The sequence below is a fragment of the Nyctereutes procyonoides genome, unplaced genomic scaffold (assembly GCF_905146905.1).
Source record: "Nyctereutes procyonoides isolate TBG_1078 unplaced genomic scaffold, NYPRO_anot_genome, whole genome shotgun sequence".
In the NCBI taxonomy this organism is placed as follows: domain Eukaryota; kingdom Metazoa; phylum Chordata; class Mammalia; order Carnivora; family Canidae; genus Nyctereutes; species Nyctereutes procyonoides.
Window position 1 is genome coordinate 12,441,816 of NW_026575024.1, and position 23,619 is coordinate 12,465,434.

General features: G+C 53.4%; 1 protein-coding gene across 1 annotated transcript in view; it reads left to right on the forward strand.

Moving 5' to 3' along the window:
* The window catches only part of PREX1 (phosphatidylinositol-3,4,5-trisphosphate dependent Rac exchange factor 1), a 178,370-nt gene that overhangs the window by 118,774 nt on the left and 35,977 nt on the right, over positions 1 to 23,619 (forward strand). Inside the window, exons 10-15 of the mRNA XM_055303508.1 lie at positions 1,949 to 2,096; positions 10,255 to 10,355; positions 11,711 to 11,814; positions 12,008 to 12,057; positions 13,340 to 13,415; positions 22,272 to 22,344. Of these exons, the coding sequence (XP_055159483.1) occupies positions 1,949 to 2,096; positions 10,255 to 10,355; positions 11,711 to 11,814; positions 12,008 to 12,057; positions 13,340 to 13,415; positions 22,272 to 22,344 (552 nt within the window). The remainder of the gene's footprint in view (positions 1 to 1,948; positions 2,097 to 10,254; positions 10,356 to 11,710; positions 11,815 to 12,007; positions 12,058 to 13,339; positions 13,416 to 22,271; positions 22,345 to 23,619) is intronic.

The following is a 23,619-nucleotide window of genomic DNA, read 5'->3' on the forward strand; positions in this document are numbered from 1 at the left end:
GAAGGAGCAGAGAGCTCTGGGACTGTGTTATAACTTGGTGGTAGAGTCTACTCGACAGATGGTGAAACTGAGGCCCAGTGGAAGGGACTTGCCCAAGGTTGGTCAATACGGTTGGTCATCCTGGGATGCTTGGCACCTTTTACCCTTAGGGGCTGGTAGCCAAGATGCACCCTCCATGCCTCCGTCTCCCCCATGGTTCTGCTGCCTTCACAGGGGTTCTTTGTGCTTGAGACTCAGAGTCTGCATCTGGGAGAAGGATCCTTGGGGGCCGCTCATTAGCTGTGGTCAGAGATCTCTCTGGGCCCAGGCTCCCTGGATGCAGCTTGCTAACATAGTGCAGGGCTGGGTGTGGTAATTGGGTGGGGCTGGGACCTGGCGCTGGATTGTTGTGCAGAGATCTGGGAAAAGGGAGCAGTGGTATGTCTGGGGGCAAGTTACTTTAGCTTCCCAGACCTCAGCGATGGTGTCCGATAAGTGGGATAAGAGTCCCTGCTGTACAGGCTTGTAATGGTGTTAAATGCGGTTTGGATTTGACCATACTTGGGAAATTTGACATGTGAACGTAAAAACCCTACGCCCCGCCCCTTGTCTTTGCAAAGGACGAAACTGAGGCGCAGTTTTCTCTGTATCTGTAGCCTTCCACTTGGGTGTGTCATAGACCTTTCACACTCGCCATATCTAATCAGAACTAATTTCCACCCCGCTTTCTGCCCCTGTCGGTTCCCCATCTCAGTACCTGGTTCCTCCATTTGCCTTGAGCTTCAGATTCAAACTCTGGGTGCTGTCTCTGATTTCTGCCCATTCCCCAGATTCAGTACAGGGAGTCCCTTTACTTCCGCCAAGTCCATCCACTTCCCTCTCTTACCTATTCCACCCACGTGCAGGTCACCACCATTTCTCAGGAGTGTGAGCCCAGCATAGCTAGATTTTAAGTTTTCAGGTGATATTTCTTGATTTTAAATTTTGTATCAAAATGTATTCCAATGGCTTTGAGACAAATAAATGAAGGAACCTGGCCCCTGGTTGGCCAGCTTGTGAGTTCTGAAACTAGTCAGGGCTGGGTGTGTGCTCAGGACCAGGGGTGGTGTCCAGGGGTGTGGACGGGCCTGGGTGTGGCTGTGTCTTTGTGGTCAGGTTGGGGGGCTGTGGTTCATTCAGGGTACATGGGGTCACGTGGAGGGTGTGGCCTCGGTGGGCCTCAGTCCTTAGAATCAAGGTGTGGTCCAAACCTTGACTTGAGGGCTGGGTTTACAGGGGGGTGGTGCATGCTGTGATCAGGGGAACAGATCTGGGAATCAAACTTTTTGGGTCAAAATCCTGGTTCTGCCACTTCTAGTTGGGTAACCTTAGGCAGACAGCTGCTTTTCTCTGGGCCTCGGTTTCTTCATTTGTAAACTGGAGATAATTTTGTCTTACAGGTTTCTTGAGGATCAAGTGGCATATAGCAGGCGCTTACAGCATTTTCTATCATTATTTGTCGTTGCTGTTGACAGGAGTGGTCAGGGTCCAAGTAGAAAATGCGGGGCAGGGATCTGGTCAGGGTTCTGTGCGTATTGTCTAGATAAATGGGCAGATTTTTCTCCCTGGCTGGAAGGAAGAGCTCGGTAGGCTTTCTGATAACCTCTACATTTGAAAATCCATGCTCAGGTTGAAGGGTTGAATAAGCCTGACTGCTGATCAGCAGTACCCTGGGACTTAACCTCTCTGGGCCTCAGCTTCGCCATCTGTAGAATGGGGGAGACCAGCCACCCTCCCCTACAGGGTTGTGTGAGGATCACTGGCAGGTACCTGGAGCAGTGGCTGACATGCCCTGTGTGCTCTGTGATGACCCTGGCGGGGGGCAGTTGTGGGAACAGCTGAGTGGCAGGCTTCCAGGAGCCCCAGGCCTGTCCCCCTCTGCTCCCCAGGGCTGGTTCTCCCCTGAGCGCTGACTGTACCCCCTCTGTAGGCCTGAAGCTGGGCATGGAACGGGACGCTTACGTCATGATTGCGGAGAAGGGGGAGAAGCTTTACCACATGATGATGAACAAGAAGGTGAACTTGATCAAGGACCGCCGGAGAAAGCTGAGCACCGTCCCCAAGTGCTTCCTCGGCAAGTGAGTGGTCTCACTCAGGCCTCTGGGGGGTTCCCCGGCAGCAGGTGGGGTAGACTGTACCCACCTGGCCCTTCTCAGCCGTGCCTCTTCCCCAGGAGCCCTGCTGGGCAGAGCTAAAGCACCTGGAATCCTTGTGTAACAGACCTCGGAGGTCAACAAGGATCGTGGGGTCCCCATGTTAGGTCTTTCCAGTCTTTTCCTACCACAACTTACTGCAAAACATAAATTCTATGTTGTAACCTAGTGCATATAGCCATGTAACGTATGATTGAAACCAGTTTCACAAAACATTCTGGGCAGGGTATACTCTGAAAGTACCTGTTCTATTTCTTTTTTTTTTTTTTTAATTTTTTTTTAAATTTTTATTTATTTATGATAGTCACAGAGAGAGAAAGAGAGAGAGGCAGAGACATAGGCAGATGGAGAAGCAGGTTCCATGCACCGGGAGCCCGATGTGGGATTCGATCCCGGTCTCCAGGATCGCGCCCTGGGCCAAAGGCAGGCGCCAAACCGCTGCGCCACCCAGGGATCCCTATTTCTTTTTTGTTGTCTTTTGTTTCTATTCTATCTTGTCCTTTGTATGTTATTCATTTCTTCAGTTGTTTTAAAAAAATAATGTGAAGCAAGACCATGGAGTAAATGTCACAAACTGCTAACGGGTTGCCCACCATGGATTGAGAAACACTGCCCCTCCTTCTCAAAACAGAAGCCACTATAGATATTTCCAGCAAAGAGGTTTTTCACACAAGGAGTTGATTTCAGGGTTGCAGGAAGCGCCAGAAGAGCAGACAAGGGCCTTTGCATCAGTCAGCAGGCACCACAGACCCAGCAGCTTAAACAGAAACTTGTTGCCTTCCAGTCCTAGAGGCTGGAAGTCTGAGACACTAGGTGCGGGCAGGGGTGGCGTCCCATGAGGCCTCCTGCCCTGAGTTATACGTTAGCAGGGAGGTTCCTAGAAGCTCTCTGTGTTTGAAGGCCCCCAGTTTCTCTCTTTGGGAAATACATTCCTTCCCAATAAAAAACGCTTTACCCCTGCCCCCATTTCATAGCCAAGGATCAAAGGGGTCGGAGCACAGGTGTATCTTAAACCCAGAATTACATCTCCTTTACTTGGTGGGGGCGGCTGCAGATGAAGAGGGCAGCAGATACACAGCCTCACCAGGATTACCAAGCCATGTGCCGTGCGCTTGACCTGGTGGTCAACACAGACGATGTCAGCCTCATGGGGCTTGTGGGCCAGCAGTGGGGGGGACGTTTTCCTGGGAGGTAGGGACTTTATTTAGAATTTATTGACTTATAATCCACCCACCTCCCAAAAACTTTTGAAGAGGCCTTGGATACGAACCTCAGTATTATATTACCGTGGACCAGGGGAGAGGTGATTTGGACAAAGGGACTCACAGTAAAGATGGGGAAGTGGTTGCATTCTGGGTCATTTTGAAAGTGACCCCATTTGCTGGTTGGGTAAAAAAAAGAGTTGAGGATTGTGAGCCCCTGGAAAGCTGGAGCTGCCACTTGCTGAGAAGAGGAAGGAGACAGATGGAAGAGAAGGTTTGGGGCGTGGGAGTAGAGCTCAGAGGCTCCTTTCAGACAGGTGCCCTTGAGACTTTTACATACCTGGGTGGAGGTGTTGACTTGTTAGTTGGATATAGCTGGCCTTGGGGAGAAAAGACTCTGTTGGAGAAGTAAATGCAAGGCATGTGGGCATTTTTATTTTTTTTTTTAAGACTTCATTTTTTGTGGGGGGAGGTGAGCCGCATAGGGCGAGGGAGAAGCAGAGTCCTAACTAAGCAGGGAGCCTGACATGGGCCTCCGTCCCAGGGCCCTAGGATCGTGACCTGAGCTCAAGGCAGACGCTTAATTGACTGAGCCAGCCAGGCACCCCACATTTTGATGGTTTTTAAAGCCATGGGACTGAAGTCTGCAAGGGGACATGCAGGGAATGCTGAGGCAGGTACTGGGCCGTGGGGCTGCCAGGGTCTGGAGGAAGGACATGCAGAGGAGCCTCAGAGGAAGCGGGCAGAGAGGTAGGAGGCACTTGGGGCAAGTGTGGTGTCGTGGAAGCCAGGCAAAGAAGATGCAGAGACAGGGCGCAACGGCAGCGAGGTTTGGACGCAGCACGGTTGAAATGCTGGGAAGACAGGTCTTTGGAGACCAGGTGTGGAGCCAGGGCCGAGCTCATTGGTGGCGGCATGAGGCTTGTGGTTGAAGGGGCAGCAGGCAGGAGGTTTTGAGGTTGGTGGTTGGACTCCCGAGGAAGGGCAGGGGGGCTGTCCTGTTGCCCCCAGGGGTCAGCAGCCTGCTCCAGGAGCTCCTTGGAAGGATGTGTGGAGAGGAGGTTGTGGGCCTCAGACCTGCGGGAAGCGGGGAAGTGGCGGCCTGGCTCGACTCCATCAGCTAGTCTTTAATCCCTGGGCAGAAGGAAGGTTTTCCTTGCAGGAGGGGCTTGCTTCCGGCCCCTCTTGTCACCCGCCCCCCAGGTCACCCGACCTCTCCGCCTCCTGCCAAGCCCCTTGGGGAGCTTAGTGCAGCCGGATGGGATAACCTGCCTGTGATTAGAGCTTCAGCGGAGTCTTCTGTCTCCTCAGGAAGGATTAGGGGAGATTTCTTTTACCGCCCATTTGAAACAGGGCCAGGATTGAAGCTTGTTTTATAATCACCGGGGCCTTAAGGACCAGACTTCCTGCAGAAGAGTCTTCTAACAAAGCTCTTCTCCACACAGAGCTCTGCTCTCGGCCTGGCCCGGGCTCATGACCTTCCTCCTCCCCCCCAGGGCTCAGCTCCTGAGTCTTCTCCTGCTGGAGCAAACGTGGTCCTTCGGGTGGAAGGAACCTGTAGCTACCAAGACATAATTACCAAACTTTCCTCTGCTGCAGGCACTGGCATGTGGCCATGCCATTTAACCCCCATGCAACATGGTGAGGCAGGTCACTGCCATTATCCCCATTTTAAGAGTAAGAGAGTTGAGGCACAGAGAGGGAAGAGGGCCTGCACCAGGTCATGCGGCCACAAGTCGGGGGCTGGGATTTGAATCCAGGACTCTCTCCCACCACACTCGGCTACATGTATCTATTTATATCTCTGTTCTGCACATTTAATTTTTCCTTGATAGTTACTTTCTCCCTGTCCATCTGTGCTACTAGAGGGGGAATCCATGAATACAAAACATGTCTGATTTGCCCTCATAACTTTTGAGGGGTGGGCTTTTGAGTCCAACTTGGATGCAAACCCTGCTTCCCCCTCCTTCTAGCTCTGTGACTGTGGGCAAGTTTCTTAACCTCTCTGAGCTTCAGTAAATGATCACTTAATGAGAAATAATAAAATATGCCTCACCGGATTGTCAGAGGCTGCAGTGAGAAAAGGCATGTGACATGCCCCACACAGTGCTGGCCAGGTGATGGAAATGTGTATTGGGGTGGCCGGTTTCTGCCCTGCTCGGAGACAGAACTCATGAAGAAAATCAAGGAATAACATTTGTATATGTGTGCGGAGGCATCTGTCTCAAATGTAAAAAAACAAGGGCGTCTGTCCTCTGGGAGCCTCAGATCGGTTGGGCAGACTGAATCAGTTCATTCATGCCATTCATTAACTGTTTACTCAGCCATTACGTGCCAGCAGGGGACAGGACAGATGGACCCCTGCCCTCATGGAGATGATTGTCTAGTGGGGGATCAGAAAATACACAAGTAGACCAACACCAGTAAAGAGGAGATTTCAGTGAGTTGGTTGATGTTGTAAGAAAGGAGTAGGCTGATTTCAGGGAGGTGAGGAAATGGGGTACCATTTCAGCAAGGGTTGTCGGGAAGAGCCTCTCAGAGGAGGTGACATTTTAACCAAGCTCTAGATGATCACCAAGAGCCAGTCATGAGAAGATCTGGGGGGAACAGCATTCCTGGCAGAGGGAACAGCAGGTGCAAAAGCCCCAAAGGCTGCAACGAGCCTTGAGTAAGTAACTGAGGAACAGCCAGGCCAGTGTGGTTAGAGCGAGAAAGTGGCCAAGGAGTGGGAGATGAGGCTGCATGGTTTGGCAGGGGCCATATTGGTCAGGTAAGGGGAGAGGGGGCTCAGGTTTGATTCTTGATGAGCTCATTCCACAGGCTCTGGATGAAGGCACTGTCAGAGCTTGGAGAACTCAGGGCACAAGTGTAATGGTGTGTCTGGCATGGGGCAGTCAGGGAAGGCTTCCTGGAGGGAGAATGCTTTTGGATCCCCCCTTGCCAGAGGTTAGATGTCATTCATTGACTGATGTCTGCTGGGATAGAAGCTCTGAGGTGGAAGAGGCCTCACTGTCTTGCCCACCTGCCTGCACAGGTGCAGGATACCTGTGGGTATGAGTTGATCAGAAATGATTTGTCAGACATTGCTGCAGGAAGCTCCTCCAGGAATTCTTCAGGAAGCAGCTTCAGGCAGTGGAGTTATAGGGACGAGTATGGACCCCCCAGTCCTACCCTCATGGAGGAGACAGGTGAGAACAAGGGGACTGCTCTTCTGGGTGCTGAGTGGCACACTGGGCCTCAGCTCAGGGGACTGTCCTAGGGAGATCGCAAAGACATACCTGTGTATCCCCTGTGCCTATTATTGGGCTTGATATGTGGCAGTGATTCTGGGGGCAGAAAGGAAAAAGGGCTGAAGCTGGGTGCATGTAGACTCAGCTAGCGCCCCGTTGTCTGGACTCCAGACTCCCCACCAGCCTCAGCTGACCTGCATCTCTATGTGCCCAGCTCAGTGCTCCAAGCTACAGCTTTCTGAGAGGCTGGACTTCCAGCAACTGGCAGATTGCTGGTTTCCTAACTGTACATCTCAACTCAGGGCCTTTGTATGTGCTGATCCCTCTGCCTAGAACACCCTTCCTTGCACCTCAGTGGAGGCAAATGGTGCCCCACGACCTAGAGCAGTTCACGCATGTGTTTTATGTGGGCTGCATGGTGCTTTCAGGAAATTTTGGATTATATATCAACATTTAACAGTTGGGAGATTTCACAGGAAATGCTGAATTCCTGGCTTCTCTTGGAAAGTAAGATGCTTTAGTCTTCCCTTGTGGCCACAGTCAGCTGTATGGAGGGGTAGCTGGTGTCTTCAGGAGCGCCAGCACTGGCTCGTTCAGCATTGCCTCAACCTGGTCACCGCCTCCTCCTCCTCCTCCTCCTCCTCCTCCTCTTCCTCTTCTTCTTCTTCTTCTTTTTTTTTTTTAGAGAGAGAGAGAGACAGACAGACACTGAGACTTAAGTAGGTTCCATGCCCAGTGCAGATCCCCATGCAGGGCTTGATCTCACAATCCTGAGATCATGTCCTGAGCTGAAAATAAAGAGCCATATGGATGCTTAGCCGACTGAGCCACCCAGGCACCTCCAACTTGGCCGCTTATGGTCATTTACAAGAACTCAAGGTCCCTACGTTAGAGATGAGTTTTATCTGGTTTTGCACACTGGGTTTCAAGCTGGGTCCCAGCTTGAGATTTCATTTGATGTGAAAGTTGATCAGCTAAATCCAGAAGGTTCCAGAGTGAACCGCTTGCCAGATAGCCCCTGCTGAGGCCCAGAGAGGAACAATGTCTTGCCCAAATTCGCCCAGCAAGCTGTGAACCTTCCTTGATGCTCTGAAAGGGGTAAGCCTCAACTTGGGGCAGAAACATGGGTCACAGTTGCTGTTCCCTGGGCTGCCTTCCTCCGCGCTAGCAGAAGACCCTAGGACACTTCCTGCCCCCCATCTAGCCACAGGGCATCTGATGGGTGCCAGAGACGGCCCCCGATGGGACAGCTGGTGGGCAGCCGGATGCCGAGTCTCCAGCTTCCGAGAGTGGGCACTCAACATCTGTTTGCCTCCCTTAGCTGCTGGCAGCTTTCTCCGTCTCTGATTTTTGGGACTTTTAGAATGAAACTGAGGGTGGTGGACCTAGAAAAACCTCTTTCCCACCCAGGGCTCTCACCCCACAAAATAGATCCATTTCTTCTGTGCACCCCCCTTCCCCTTGGCTTGCACCCGGGGCTCTGTGAATGCCTCTGCACACACCACTACCTACACACAAGCAGCCAAACACTGAGAAGCTAAAAATAGTCCTGCCCCCTCTGGCCCTGTAATTGGAGGCGGGACAGCTGGTTTCGATAAGCAGGAGAGCTCTGTGCTTTGGCCAGCTGCCACCTGCTTTCATTGAACACAGATTGCCTCGGTGGAAACAGCCCTGTTGCCGGTTCTCCCTTTTCTTACTGACTTTGAGTGGGCTGAGCTCTGCACTGAACCTGAGTGTGCCGCCAAGAGCAGGGACCTGGGGTCGGGCTGAGCCTCTACCCCACTGGGTAGTCACGTTGGATTTCCTTAGGCTCATGAGCCCTTCTTTCTCCCAGAGACCTTCCTGTCGACCCTAGAAAATTTCACCTTGTTTGATGGTTCATACCTTCATGCGTTCAAGAAATGATGATTGAGCTCTGCTGTGCTTTAGACCCTCCTCTAGAGGTGCGGGGTGGGGGGGCGGGGTAGGGCTGGGAATAAGGCTGACGGAAATCCCTGCCAGGAGCACCTGGGAGGCGCAGTCGACTGAGCATCTGCCTTCGGCTCAGGTTGTGATCCTGGGATCGAGCCCCACATTGGGCTCCCTGCTCAGTGGGGCAGGGGGTCTACTGCTCTCTCTCCTCCCCAGCTTGTGCTGTCTCTCTCTCTTTATCGCTGTCTGTCTCTGTCTCTCTCAAATGTAAAAAAAAAAAATCCCTGTCAATTGTGGATAGAGATTACTTTCTGATGGAGCAGACGGCTGATAAACACATATAGAAATCTGTAACACTACAATTCCAGACAAAGATACATGCTAAAAAGGAAGTAAAACCAGAAGATGTGAGGATTGTGTAGGGAGCTGTTTTGTTGAGAAGGAAAATATGAAGAGCTGGGGTAGAGCGTTACCAGGCAGAGAGAACAGCAAGTGCAAAGGCCCTGAGGTTGCTAGGAGTTTGATCTTTCTTAAGAAGCAGAAGATGGTGGTTGTGGCTGAAACATAGTAAGTGAAAGGTGTAGGAGATGAGATCTCTGAGGACAGCGGTTCATGTGGGTAACGGTCATCGTGTGGGCAGAGTGTCAATCTTTCTGAGATCAAGCGGGAGGCCCACTGGAGAGTTTGACTAGGAGAATGACACAATCTGATTACCATGAGCTCTCCTGACTCTCCACAGTCTTCCTTCGGGACTCTTATTTCTTCCTGCTTGTTTATTTCTTCGTTCCTCTGCTTATTGATCATCTGTTCCCCCACCCATCTGCCCAGGTCTCTCTCCACTTAGTGTCCACCCATTTCTCCCATGCTGCCGTCCACCCACCTGCCCACTAGTCTTCTGTCAGGTCATCCATTCATCTACTCAACGTTCTATTCATTTCCCTCCCCACTCCTGTGTCCATCTGTCCATTCATCCATCCATCCTTCCCTCCCTCCCATCCACCCACCCATCCACCCATCTATCCATCCACCCATCTTTCTCTCCCATCCATCCTCCTTCTCTCTCTCCCTCCCTCCCTCATCCATCCATCCTTTCTTCCTCTCTCCTTCTCTCTCACATCCACTCACCCATCCATCCATCCTTCCCTCACTCCCTCCCATCTATCCATCCACCCATCTTTCTCTCCCATCCATCCATCTACCCACCTCCTTCTCTCCCTCTCATCCATCCACCCATCCACCAATACTTCCCTCCTATCCACCCATCCATCCTTCCTCTTCCTCTCTCTTTCACATCCACTCACCCATCCATCCATCCTTCCCTCCTTCCCATCCACCCACCCCTCTACCCATCCGTCCATCCATCCATCTTTCTCTCCCATCCATCCATCCATCCATCCATCCATCCATCCATCCATCCTCCTCTCCGACCCTCTCTCCCATCCATCCATCCACCCATCCTTGCCTCCATCCCATCCAACGGCCCATCCATCCATCTGTCCATGCAGCCATCCATTGCACCCGAGTCAGGGCCTGGTCACACCCACCCCTCTGCCTTTGGTCCTGGGAAAAGCACAAGGCCTCAGTATAATACCCAGGGCTATGGGCTCCCAAAGTTTGCTCTCTTGTGGGATGTTCTAGCTGTCCTTCCCAGGAGAAGGTGGGGCCAGGCCAGTTTAGTGCTGGTCCCTGTGTTCCCAAGACTGGGGAGGGTCTCTCAACGGCATCTTATCTTCCTGGCAGTGAGTTTGTTGCCTGGCTTCTGGAAATTGGTGAAATCAGCAAGACCGAAGAAGGAGTCAACCTGGGTCAGGCCCTGCTGGAGAACGGTATAATCCACCATGGTGAGTTGGGGCTGGGCCTGGGCAGGCCCGAGGGTGGGGGACGTGGGGGGCTGGCTGCGGGTGGGCACAGGTCAGACCTCAGCAGTGCTGTGCTTCCATGAGCATGTCCACTAGCACAGAAGCATTAGTGTTCCCTGGGCACAGGGAACCTTGGGATGTGGATGCCCTTATGAATCTGCTCACCGGGCTGGGAAGCCCTGCACTCACCTGCAACACCAGCAATGCAGGGACACCTTGAAAAGTCCCCTCAAAAAAGGGTCAGAGCCATTTATATTTCTGTCACTTAGTGAATATTTATTGAGTGCCTGTCATGTGCCACATAGCCGTGAACAGGATGGATGAAAAGTCTTATCTTCATGGTGCCGATGTTCTAGTCGGAGGGGGAAGGTAATAACAGAAGTAAACTCTGTGAATCCGGATGGTGATCAGTGCTGGGGTGGCGGGGAGGAAGCAAGGGGGTGGTGTTCAGTTTCGCATTGAAGGCCTCCCTGAGAAGGTACCCCAAGAGAGCAAGGGGCCGGGTACCGTTGGGGTTCTAGGCTGAGGGAGCAGCTGGTGCAGAGCCCCTAGGAGAGGAGAGGCAGTGGGTCCAGGGAGCTGCACGGTGGCCAGTGCTGCCATGGGAGCGGGTGCGGGTGCAGTTGGCAGGCATGGGGCTGGGGGCCAGTGTTTAGGGAGATGAGGTCCGAGACCTCGTGAGGGATCGTGGGGGCTTCGGCTTTTACTCGGAGTGACCTAGGAAGCTGCTGCTGAGTTCTGAGTGGAGGGAAGCCCTGCTGAGACTCAGACTTGAGCAGGTTCCCTCTGGCCACCATGTGGACAGTGGATGGGTTTTGCGGGGATGGCAGCAGGTGTCCAGTGAGGGGCTGCGATGTTCTAGATGAGAGAGGGTGGTGGCTTGGAACAGGGTGGAGTGTGGAGTCACACTGTTAGTGTTTTGAAAGAAGAGCCTCCAGGATCTGCTAATGGATCCACAGAGTGACAGAAAGAAACGCCAGGGGTGACCCAAGGCCCTCGGGTGTCATAAATCCTGATTGCGTGCTCTCACACCCCAGCACCCACGGTCCCAATACATGCTTTGGTGATTGAGCACCAAGGAGGTGCCGGCCCGATGGGTTCCAGTGCAGGCTGGGTCAGGGCATTTCTGGGCCTCTCGTGAACCTGCAGGTGCCCCAGCCCCAAGCAGGATAGCTCAGCAGGGCCCCAGATGGAGCAGGGGGACCTGGTTTCCACAGAGGAGCAAGGGCAGGGCTTCAGGGAAATTGTGCGTGACACAGAGCCTGGCCGAGTGCAGGGTGATGACGGGCGGGGGCAGGTGCTGGGCCCAGCCTCACTGGCCCCTTGGGTCCCTCCAGTCTCTGACAAGCACCAGTTCAAGAACGAGCAGGTGATGTACCGCTTCCGTTATGATGACGGCACCTACAAGGCCCGGAGTGAGCTGGAGGACATCATGTCCAAGGTAGGGATGTCACCCGGCCCCATGACCCGGACCCCATGGTCATGGCAGAGCCGGCCTATGCCCCGGTGGCCTGTACTCTTCCCCCACCCCCAGCTGCCGCTCGATCCTGGGAACCATCTCTCCCAGCAGCCCGGATTTGGAGGCCCCTGAAGCATGTGGCCTGATATCAAGACTCCCCCTTTGTCTCTTTCAGGGTGTGAGGCTTTACTGCCGCCTCCACAGCCTCTACACCCCCGTGATCAAGTAAGTTACCTTCTCTGAGCTCCAGTTCACTTCTGCCTCTTTTCAACTGTGTGGCCTGCGGCTGAGCCTTAGTCTCCTCCATCAGATGGGGCTCATAATTGCATCTTCCCTGTTTGTCCTCTGGGTTAATTGAGTCAGTCTGCAGGAAAGGCTGCAGGGTGGTGGTGAAGGATGTCTGCAGGAGCCGGTTTGAGTCTCAGCTGCTGGTTACCAGCTGTGTGACTTGGGGCAAAGTCACTTAGCCTCCTGGTGCCTCAAATTTTTTCCTTTGTGGAATGAGGATAATAATAAGATCCACCTCAGGGCCTTTGCACTTGCTCTTCCCACTGCTTGGAGTGCTCTTCCCTTACCTATCTGTGTATTTATTCCCTTACTTCCTTCAAACATCTCCGAATCAGAGTGGCCTCCCCTGCCCACCGTTCTAAAGCATCACAGTCTGGTACGCACTATCCTCCTTACCTCACTTTGCTTTTCTTCTTGAAACTTGTTACTAGTTGACATCTTACTTATGTATTGTTTCTTGATGTGCTATCTTTCTTCTCCACTGGATTGTAAACTCACCAAGGGCAGGGAGTTTGCTAACTGCTGTGTCCCCAGACCCTTGACCGGCACGTTAGAGCAGTGCTGTCCTGTAGCCCCTTCCATGCTGGTAGCCATGCTCTGGGTCTGTGCTGTCCAGGGCAGTAGCCATGAATACCCATGGCACATAGTGAGGGCTGTGGAAACGCCAGTGATTATTTTCTTTATTGTGAAGCTTGTGGTTATGGATAAAGGGATGGAGAGGGTGACCTAATCCTTACCCAGCTGCACATTCCTCTGTCCCCTGTCCTGACGGCTCCTGTCCACTCGTAGAGGAGCGGAGAAGATTCCAGCTGTTGCTGGCCTTGTTGGGGGTTGGGCCCCCGGGAACCAATTACATCTGTAGACCTGCCTCTGCCTCCAAGGTCCAGCCTTGGCCCTCATGAGAAAGGCTTCCTGCTTGGCCCCGGGAGAGGAAAGTGGCAGGGCCAGCCCTCACTGTGTGCATGGCCTGAAGCACCCCTGGCCAGACTTTATCAGCCTCGGCATGGCTGGCCACATAAATTCGTACTTGCCAACTTCACAGCCTGAGAAGTTGTTGCAGTCTGACTGTGAGGTTAACGCGGCCCTTTGTACCAGGACTTGGTGGGAATTTAGATGCTGCACAGATCGGAGCAGGTGCTGGTGGGGTGCGGGGTCAAATTGGGAATCTGCTCCCCACCTGTGTTCTCCCTGATGGGCTCACATGCACTTCTCCCCATAGAGACCGCGATTACCACTTGAAGACCTACAAGTCGGTGCTGCCCGGGAGCAAGCTGGTGGACTGGCTGTTGGCTCAGGTGAGAACTCCCTCCGGCTGTGTGAGCGGCTTCTCCCTCTGCCCAGGACTGAGGAGCTAACCGGGATGTGGGCCTTCGAGGCTTTAAACAATCTGTTCATGAGTTTCTGCTCCCAGTAAAATACACAGAACGCTTACTGCCTTAACTATTTTCTAGTGGGAAGGTCGTGGCATGAAGTCCACTCACAGCGCTGTGCAGCCATGCCCACCCGCCTTCTCCAGAGTGCTTTTCATCTTGCAGAGCTGAAACTCTGTCCCCAGTAAACAGCAGCCCCCCACCTCATTGCCCCTTCCCCAGCCTCACTTGTGCTTTCTGCCTCTAGGAGTTTGGCTGCCCTGGGTGCCCTGTGTAAGCAGGATCATACAGCCTGATCATACAGCCTTTGTCCTTCTGCGGCTGGCTGATTGCACTCAGCCTAGTGTTCTCAGGCTGGGTCAGGATTTCCTTCCTTTTGCAAGGCTGGATAATATTCCACTGTATGGATCAACCGCATTTTATTTATCTGTTATTTCATATTTGCTATCTATTAGCTATCTACTTAATGGGCGCTGGAGTTGCTGCCACTTTGAGACTTTCAGTTACAACTGGAGCAGTCCTGGGGGAGCTGGGACAAGTTGATCTCAGGCTGAAGCACCAGACCAGAGCCTCCATGTGGAGCTTGCCACGTTATTCCTTTCACATAAATTTCCAGGGGGCAAGGGTTGGGCAGAGGCTTGGAAAGTCCACGCGTCAGTTTTATTGCAACTTGCCAGAGGTGTTTGCTCTGTTGAGATGCTGCAGATACTTCTGTCTGCCTGCCTCCTGTGCTTTATGGCCTCTGCTCACGGGACACTTACTCCACTCTCGTGGAGTCCTCCAACCCATTTAGAGACAGGGGAACTGGGACCCAGAGAGGCCGAGCGCTTGGCTCAAGGGTACACAGCCTTGTGGCAGCACAGCTCATTGGCACGGGCCTGTCTCCCCCACTTGTACCTCGGTTCTGCGAACTTTTCAGGGAGCTTGCAAGAATGTTCATTCATAGTCTGTAAAAAAAAAAACGTATTGGCTCCAAAGATGAGGAGACAACTGTGAAATCAAAATGGATAAATGTTTAAACGTTTACAGAGCGCAGCTTTATGTCAGCCTCCTTAATTGTTAAATTTAGCATTCATAAAAACCTCGTTCCATTTGAAAACAATTTGCTGGCGGGATTTTCTCATGTCACACAATTCCTGATGATTGCCTGGAAATCGTAGCCAATCTGTAAAGTAAATGTTTCTTGGCGCCAGATAACTTAAAAAGCAGGTTTAGAAAAATCCTTGAAAAAAAATTTCAAGCCAAAATAGCATTATTTAATGTAGGATGTGGGTGTTATTTTAATGTAGGATGTGGGTGTTATTTTAATATGTTTGCTGTAGCATGGGATTCTAAGACCTCAGGAGGTCTTGAAACACCCCTGGATTTGAATTCAGTTTTGGACACCTGGAAAGCCCAGAGCACCTAACCACAGTGTAACATCGCCTTCCCCTTAGGATCCCATCAAACCAACTCTGAGCACGTGCTTTTATTTATAGCCAGGCTGACCTGGCTCAGATCCCCGCTCTGCATCTTCCTTGCTGCGTGGCCTTGGACAAGCCTCTTGGCTTCTCGGTACCTCACGTTCCACACCTGTAAAATGAAACTAAAAACGATACCCTCCCCGTTAGATTATTTTGAGGATTCAAGGAGTTAATCATGTAAAGTGCTTAGAAGGGCACCTGGCACAGAGTAATTGCTCAGTAAATACAACGATTATTATAATTCCTCATCTCCTGCACAAAGGATTCAAGGTGGCTCCAAATTCTGTGTGGTATGGAAGGCTGAAGAAATTTCAGCCTGGGTGGCTCAGTGGTTGAGCATCTGCCTTTGGCTCAGGGCATGATCCCGGGGTCCAAGGATCGAGTCCCGCATCAGCCTCCCCGCAGGGAGCCTGCTTCTCCCTCTGCCTATGTCTGCCTCTCTCTGTGTCTCTCATGAATAAATTTAAAAAGACTTAAAAAATAGCAGAGGGGTTTTGGGGGTGCAGGAACAATATGAACAGGAAACAACCAGCTGGGGAGTGGGGGTGGGGTGGGGTTGGGGGTTGGATCCATGGAGTCCCGCCTCCTGAGTGTGCTGCCACAGGTGAGGGTGACAGGGGATGATGGTTAGGTTCTGCTTGGGGCCCAGACCTGGCTGGGTTTGGGGTCTCTGAAACGGTTGTCTTTCCCCACCTTGGCCCTTCTGTGGCCTCATGTTTCCCGAGTGCCCCTGGTGCCCACAGCTGCGTGTTGGTTTCAAAACATGATGTGGACTTTGCCTTAAGTGGTGAATCCCAGGCCTGAGTTGGTAGTGAGGTGCGTCCCCGAGATGGTGAGAAGTCAGCAAGTCTGAGAGATAATACAGGATGCACTGCTGGGGGAGGTGGGGATGGGAAGCAAGGATGCATCCTGGGGCTTTGGTGCGCTGGGTGGCTGGAAATACCCTTTACAGTGATGCAAAGACAGGGGAGGAACCCCTGGATGCCTGGGAAAGTCCAGAGTTCTCCTCTGGTGAGGGAAGGCACTGTCTTTGGGGTGCCCGCTGGACTTCCTAGTGGGTGGGTGGAGGACGGGGCAGGATTGGCATGCCTGGCACTCAGGTGGCCTCTGCCCCACAGACACTCTGTTCCTTGTCACTTTAGCAGTATTTAAAATGAGAAGGCAGGAGAGGGTGTAGAGAAATCCTACAAGAGGGCTCATTAGCTCATCCCTTTCTCTCCTTGAGCACCTCCTGCTTACCGGGCCACTGCTTTAGGTTCGGGGACAGAGCAGTGAACTGGATAACAGTCCCTGCCCTCATGGGTCCTGAATTCTGGTGAGGGCTGGGGGAGGCAGTTGATAAGAACAAGGAGTAAAATGCACCATATGTTTGCTGATGCTGGGTGCCAGCATGGTGCGTGGGGTAGGGTGTGTGGGAGCCACAGGGGGGCATTTACCCTTCACATGGGTGGGGCTGGTCCAGTTTTTGGAGGGGTCTGAGAAGGCTATATTGAGTAGGAACATTTTAGCAGAGACCCAAGAAAGGTGGGGAGTGAGCCCGGGGACAGCTGGGTGTGCAGCCTTCTCTGGGGTGAGCCTGGTATGTCTGTGGGAGGCGTGAACAGGAGGTAGGCATGCTGGGGAAAGCTGGCCTGTGGCCAGTCTCATGGCATCCTGTGGGCTCTGGGGAGAGTTCAGGCCACTTCAGGGCTCTGAGCACAGAAGGGACAGCAGTGACTTCGGTGGGATGAGATTCTGCTGTAGGGGGGCGAGGCTGCCAGAAGGGAACCTGGGGAGGAGGCGGCTTCAGAACATCAGACAGGGAAACAGGGTTCCTGGGAACTGGGTGACCACGGGGAAGGTGGGAGACATGGTCAGATTCTGGAGTTTTTGGGGGTAGACCTAACAAAGTTTGCTGATGGGGGTGGGTGGGGTGTGGGAAGGGAGAGACAGAGAGGGATCTCCAAGACCCCAAGGTCCTCGGCGGAGGCTGAGCTGGGGAGGCACAGGACTGCCTTCCGGAGCACGCTGGCAAGGAGGTCCACCAGCTAAGCAACGCCAGTGTTGCCTTCTGTGTGGTGATTGGTGTCAGGCATGGGGAGGACCTCCTCATGGCCGGTGCTGCCAGAGAAGCTGTGGTCCTGGCTGAAGGACCCCTGGAGCAGCCTGAGTCATGTCAGTTGGTCCTGGGGACCAGCCCCTGTCCCCCCAGCATGGCAAGTGGAGGCTGGAGAAGGGTGGTAGGATGAAGGTGGCAGCTAACTGTAAGTGGTCCTGTCTACTTCAGCAGACTTCCCATGGCTTGGCCTGGGCTGAGGACACAGGGAAGCTAATTGGAGCTGATGCAGGAGGATGACTTCCAAGAGATTGACTGGAACACAGCTGGCACATGGCTCTGGGAAAGGGGCAGCAGGATGTGTGTGTGGGTCACTGTCGGGGAGAGGTTGGTGGTGAGGATGTCTTTGAGGACGGGTTATGCTGAGCCTTGATTTCAAGAGTTGTTGCCACCTTGTACCTTAGCAGGGAATTTGAGAAGGAAACCTACAGTTGTGTAGCCTGGCGGGGTGGGGGTGGGTGGGTAATTTTGGTTTGAACACATCTTCAGTTTGAACTTCTAGATCATTCTGCTCCTTGAAACAAAATGTTCATCAAAACCCACTGGATCAACTAGAAGTGCTTTTGGCTGCATATGATAGAAAATCTGACATACACAGTGAAGACATTTTTCTCTCACATAACTAGGCATCCCCAGTTCATGGTCCTAGAGCTCATCAGTGCCGTTTACACCCAGGCTCTTCCCATCTTTCTGATTTGCTATCTTCTTGCCGTTTGCCCTATGGTTGTAAGATGGCTGCCACGGCTCCAGGCATCACATCTATGTAGATGTGGCAGGCAGCAGGGGCAGTTGGAGAGAGCTCTCTCAGTCTGTTTATTTGGAGGAGGAAACTTCCCCTCCAGACCTCACCTTTCCCCACTGGTCTTCCCCTTAAGTCTCACTGGCCAGGTGGGTCCCACATGTACCCCTAAACCACTCTCTGGGGGACGAGGACAGGGATTGAGGAGAGTGGCTTAGAATTCCTTGGAAATCATTGTTTGAGGCTGGGGAAGGGGCCCCTCCCCACTGCTTGGACAAGTCAGGGTTCTTTTAACTCTGAGGGTAAGGGGGTGATTAGCCCTTCCATAGACAAGCTGTGATCTGTCAGTTCCGCTCATCTCTGCACGAGATTTACTCCTCACAACAACCTGAGGAAAACATAGGTATTCCCATTTTACTGACAAGGAAACTGAGGCAAGACACACACGCCTGTGGCACTCCTGTAGGATGCGTGTGGGGGGCTGTCATGATGCCTCAGTAGATGTAGATAATGACAGTGGTGGCACTAGCCCCGTCTGGATGGCGGCCTCCACCATGGGGTCTGAGCAGGGAGCACCACTCGGGGGGCAGAGGCCTTGGAAGATCAAGGGCAAATCTGGGAATAAGAAATGACAGACGAGGAAGGGAAGGTCAGAGGGGTCACAGCCAGGGCCCTGCAGGGACGGGGACCTGGGGACACCGGCTCCAGAGTTTGCTCGCTATACCTCTCTGCTGCACAGTTTCTGATTCGCTGCCTGGGCTCCAGGATGCCCCAGGGGTGGCTGTCGGGTGGAGGGCAGGGGGGCGGGCAGCAGGGACAGGAACAGGCCAGGAGCCAGGTGCTGGAGGGCACAGGCGTGCGGGCTCCGGTGCTGGTGGGCAGAAAAGAAAAGGGCCTGGGAGCTGTGCCGACCTCTACGAGGAAGCAGATGGTGGGCGCTGATGGTGGCAGGGTCGTCGGCTTGGAGGGGAAAGGGGCCCTGCTGGTGGCTCCAGGCACCGATGAAGGAGACATGGGGACATGCGCCCTGGCCGCAACCCTGGGTGACTGACTTGTCCTCTTAGAGCCTCAGTGTCCCCATCGTGGTAGGTGAGGGGAGGGTCTGGCTCTGAAGGGATTCCTTTCTCCCAGTGTAACCCAAGGCAAGTGCAAGCCCGTCTGGGCCCCAGTCTCTTCATCTGTTAAATGGGGTCAGCGTGATTACCTCTGGGTTGACCAAGACCGAGTGAGATCGTGTGGTGCCTGGCACGCTGCGGGTCAGCGAGAGGCATCGGTGGACAATGTCCCGGGGCTTCCCAGTTCATGGGCAGGGAGCCTCCTGGGGCCCCGTGTACGTTACCCCCCAGGGTGTTCCGTCGCCCGGCCCAGCTCTGCCTCTGCCACCTGCATCCCAGGTGGTTCCCGGTAGTAATGTTTGGTGGTCCACTGAGTGCTAGATGCCGTGGGGAGGCGGGTAACCTTGACGGCCACCGCTGCTGCCCACGTGCAGCTGATGTTCTGGCGAGAGACAGACCTTAGACCGTATTTACTTATCTGGAGGAACCCAAGGACCAGGAACAGTTGGTGCTGATTCTCCCGAGAGCAGTGCCCTGAAGGGATGAGTCTGTTTCGGACTGTGACAGGTGCAGCACTGGTATCGTACAGGGTCATGAGAGTGTCATGGGCTGGTGGTGGGGGCTGGGGTGTCCTGTGGGGCATTGACCCGGACACTGCGACCTCAAAAGCCAGGGCAAGGGCATTCCATGGGGAGGAAATTGCTAGTACAAAGGCCCTGAAGCGGGGGCATGTGTAGTTTGTGAAAGGACTGGCGAGGAGGCCAGCGTGGCTGGAACCCCAACAGAGGCTGGTGGGCGGGAAGGGGAGACGAGGGGAGCATGACAGTGCAGTGGCACGGGGCTATGTGTGTCTTCCTCTGGGAGGGGAGAAAACAGTGATTTGAGGTTTTCCCACAACTTGGTGGGATGTGGGGTAGGGGCCTTACTTTTCAGGTGTCCGAGGTCGGTGTTAATCCACGGTTAACCTGAGAATCCTGCTGTTGCTCTAACTTTAGGAACCTCCCTGTGGGTCACCCCAGGGCCCTGTGGAAAGGGGACAGGACTGGGCTGGGAGCCCAGAATGTGAGTGCCTTGGAGAATGTGAGTGCCTCGGAGAGCCAGGTGGACTCCAGACGCCTGCCAGGGCCTCCCAGGCTGCAGTGGGGTCTGCTCGCCACCTGGGCCCCAGCTTCTCCCCTACTGGCCCTCCCACAGCTGGGGGTGGCTGTTCCGGATGCAGCCTCCCATGGATCGCCACCTCCCCTGGCAGGGCTCGGCACACACAGCCCTCCAGCCGCTGGCCTGGGGTCCCCCAGGAGAGATTTGTCTTCCTCCAGTTGGCCAATGCGTCAAATCCTGAGGCCAGTGGTTCCCCCGGGCCCCATGCTCTGAGTCTGAGCTGCAGCTTTGGCAGGTTGAGTCCTCCAGTCCCTGGCATTTGTTTCTCCTTTAGCTAGGAAATTCCCCGCCCCACCCCAGCCCCTCGGCTGCTGGCAGCGGGGATGGGGGACAGTCAAGGCGAGTGCCTCTCGAAACAGCTTCTCAGTTTGGGAGTCCTTTAAATGAGAGGTTGTCGGGCCCTGTGGCCATCTGAAGGTAGTTGCAGCTCACCGACCTGGCCACAGCCCCTGCATGATTTGGCCCCTGCTGACAACACCTTTATTCAATCACCAAATATTTACTAAGCACCTCCTGTATGCCAGGCTGAGTTCTAAGCATTTGGTGTTCCACAGGAAATAAATACAACAGGTCAAACTCCTTATCCTGTTGGAGCTGACCTCACTCACCCCCTCCCTGTTGGCCAGGCTGCTTTTTGTGCTGCAGGCTTCATCCCACCCCTGGACCTTTGTCCATGCTGTTTTCTCTACCTGCCACCCAGCAGCGCCCCCCCCATCCTCCACCCTCAACCGCCACACAACTCACATGATTTCCCTGATGAACTGAGATTGTTGGGTTTGCAAGAACCAGAACCAGATGCTAGTTAACTTGGAAAGGGTGGAGAGAGGGAGGAAAAAGATGGCTCATTAGAAGGCTAAAGAGCACCCACAGAGTCAGGGGGAGACCCAGGAGCCAGCCTTAGGAAGAACTGGCATCCAGAAATGCCCAGCTTCTTGGGAGCAGGAGCTGAGGGCACTGTCTTCAGGGCATTGCTCTCCGGGAGAACCACACCACCTGTTCCTGTCCTTGGGTTCCTCCACCTACAGGTCTTATTCCTGGGGCATCACTGTAGCTTTGCACGGATCATGTGTCTTCAACCTGGCCTGGGGTGGTGGTGGGGGGAGGATGGTGGTGAATACTTTAAGGGGCTGTCCTACCAAGATGATGTTCCACATGGGAGAGGCGGCCCCAAAGGCAGGCCCAATAGGCCATGACTGTTCGTATTTCACTTTTGGGTTGGATGTCACTTCCTTGGGGAAGCCCTGAGACGAACCAGATTTCAATTGTACCAGTTAGGAGTGTGTTCTTTTGTAAGAACAGAAAACCCAACTGAACAGTGGCCCAAGCAAATAATTGTGCCATGTACCAGTCACGTCACATGTCAAGAACCTTCCATCCTTCACTCTGCCTGTGACCTTGGTCACTGGGTAGCCTGTTAGCCCTACACATCTCACTTCCTCATGTGACTTTGTCCCTGATAGGGAATTGTGGTACTGCTTTTCCCTTTTATCAGGGAGAAAGGTATTTTCCAGAATCCTGGTGTTCTTAGGTGTGACTGGCTACTGCTAGGTTAGGTAGGATTTGGAATTCATTGTTAGTTATCAAAGATCCCAGCAATAGAGGCTGGTACAAATTAGGGGTTTATTTTCCTTTGGTCTGAGAGAAGCCTAGAGTTGGGTGGTTGAGAGTTGCTAGGGCAGCCTCATGGGGCCTTTGGGCCACACACTCTCTTCCTGCTCTGCACGTTTTGATCCCAGGTCATATTGTGGTTAGGATGACTGCAGGAGCTCCAGCTATCACGTCTTTGTTCCAAGGAGGAGGAAAAAAAAGGAAGGACCAGGGACTTAGGTTTTCCAGAGCTCCGTACCAGTGATTTCTGTTTATATCTCATTGCTTATATCTCATTATATCTCCAGCTGCAAGGGAGCTGGGTTTTATGATCCTCTAGATGGATGCATTGCCGTCTTCAACAGTGATCGTCTCATTCCTAGTGTGGTATTGGGGAAAGGGTTGTTGCTAGGCATCCAACAATATTTGCCACGTAAAGTCTCCATTTCTTCTTTGTGGTGTTCATGGCACGATAGGCAATGTGTTTATCCCAACTACTACTAATTTTCTTCTTTGGGGTTTATTAATAATAGCCACAAACCTGTTTGGTCAATGCTATAGTCCATAAGACAGACACAGATCCCTGCCCCTGTGGAGCGTCCACTTCTAGGGGTGACAGAGGGCTTGTTGCTCAGCCCCTTGTGTCAGTTCACCTAACACCGTCCCCTTCTTGTTCCATTCCAGGGTGACTGCCAGACACGGGAGGAGGCAGTGGCGCTTGGCGTAGGCCTGTGCAACAATGGCTTCATGCACCACGGTAATCTGCTCCTTACCTTTGGCCCAGCCTCCTAGTGGGTCTGCTCCAGAACAGAAAAGCTAGTAGGGACCCTGGGGCATTTTTATGGAGGGGGATTTGAAGTCCAGAGAGAGCAAATGGTGGGCTGGAGGCTGCTCAGCATGCCCATGCGTGAGCCCCAGGCTAGGTGCCAGGGCTGCGGGCCTTGGATTGCCAATGGTTGGGGGGACTGAGGACAGGCAGGTTGTAAGTGAGAGAGGAAGGGAGCCAGGCAGGGACGTTGGCACCCCTTCACCCGGCCTGACCCCTTAGATAAGTCACTCTTCTTCCCAGAAGAGGAGCACAGAAGAGGGGTAGAGAGGTGGGCAGTCTTGAGATGATACTGAGAAGGAAAGGCGGGGAGAAGGAGGGAGACACTGGTTCCACTGTGACCATTTCAAATTAAAACAGAAGCTAATACACTGTGTGCCTGGCCTCCTTCTGAGCTCTCCCCATGTATTCATTAGTTTAATCCTGAAATGATCCTTTGATGTTGGTATTAATATCACCCCTATTTATAAATGAGGAAATGGAAGCCCAGATAGTTAAGAAACCTGCTCAAGGTTACACAGCAAGTAGGAGCTGGGATTTGAGCCCAGGCAGGCCAGCTCCCCGGCCACATGCTCAGCCAGTGAACTCTGAGGGCACTGTCTTCAGGGCACTGCTCTCTGGGAGAACCTTCCTGCTCGCTGGCCCTGGGGGAGCCCCGAGTCTGAGTCTCCTGCCCTTTCAGTAGGACAGGTAGACTTAGCTCCCACCAAGGAGCCTTTCTTCTACTTCTAGAACACTGCACGGCCTGGGCTCTTGCAGTTCCCCTGGCCTGGGTGCCCTGCCTGCCTCACACCCCTGACTTATTCCATGTTTCTGTTTGGTTCACAACTCCCAAGGCTCCCCAAACACCCCGGCCTTACAGGTCCTCTCCTTCATCGCTCTCTGCTTAGCTCACATTCACTGTTGTTCACGGAGCCCTTCTCTCCGTTAGACTGTTCCCACACTTCCCTGTGTCTTTGTTCACGCTGTTCTTATCCAGCCTGTGCTTTCTCGGTGTAGGCACCGTGCTAGGCTCCGGGGACAGAGCGGTGAACGAGGGCAGGTGAGAGTCCCCTCCTTCTCGAGAGCTCACAGCCTAGCATGTGTGTATCGGCCAATGGAGTCAGTTGTTTCAGAACAGTATGGGCCCGTGAGGAGGACTTTGGCTGGGACTCTAGTGCGGTGGGAATCCTGGCAGGGTTCTGAGCAGAGGAGGCCTGTGGAGAA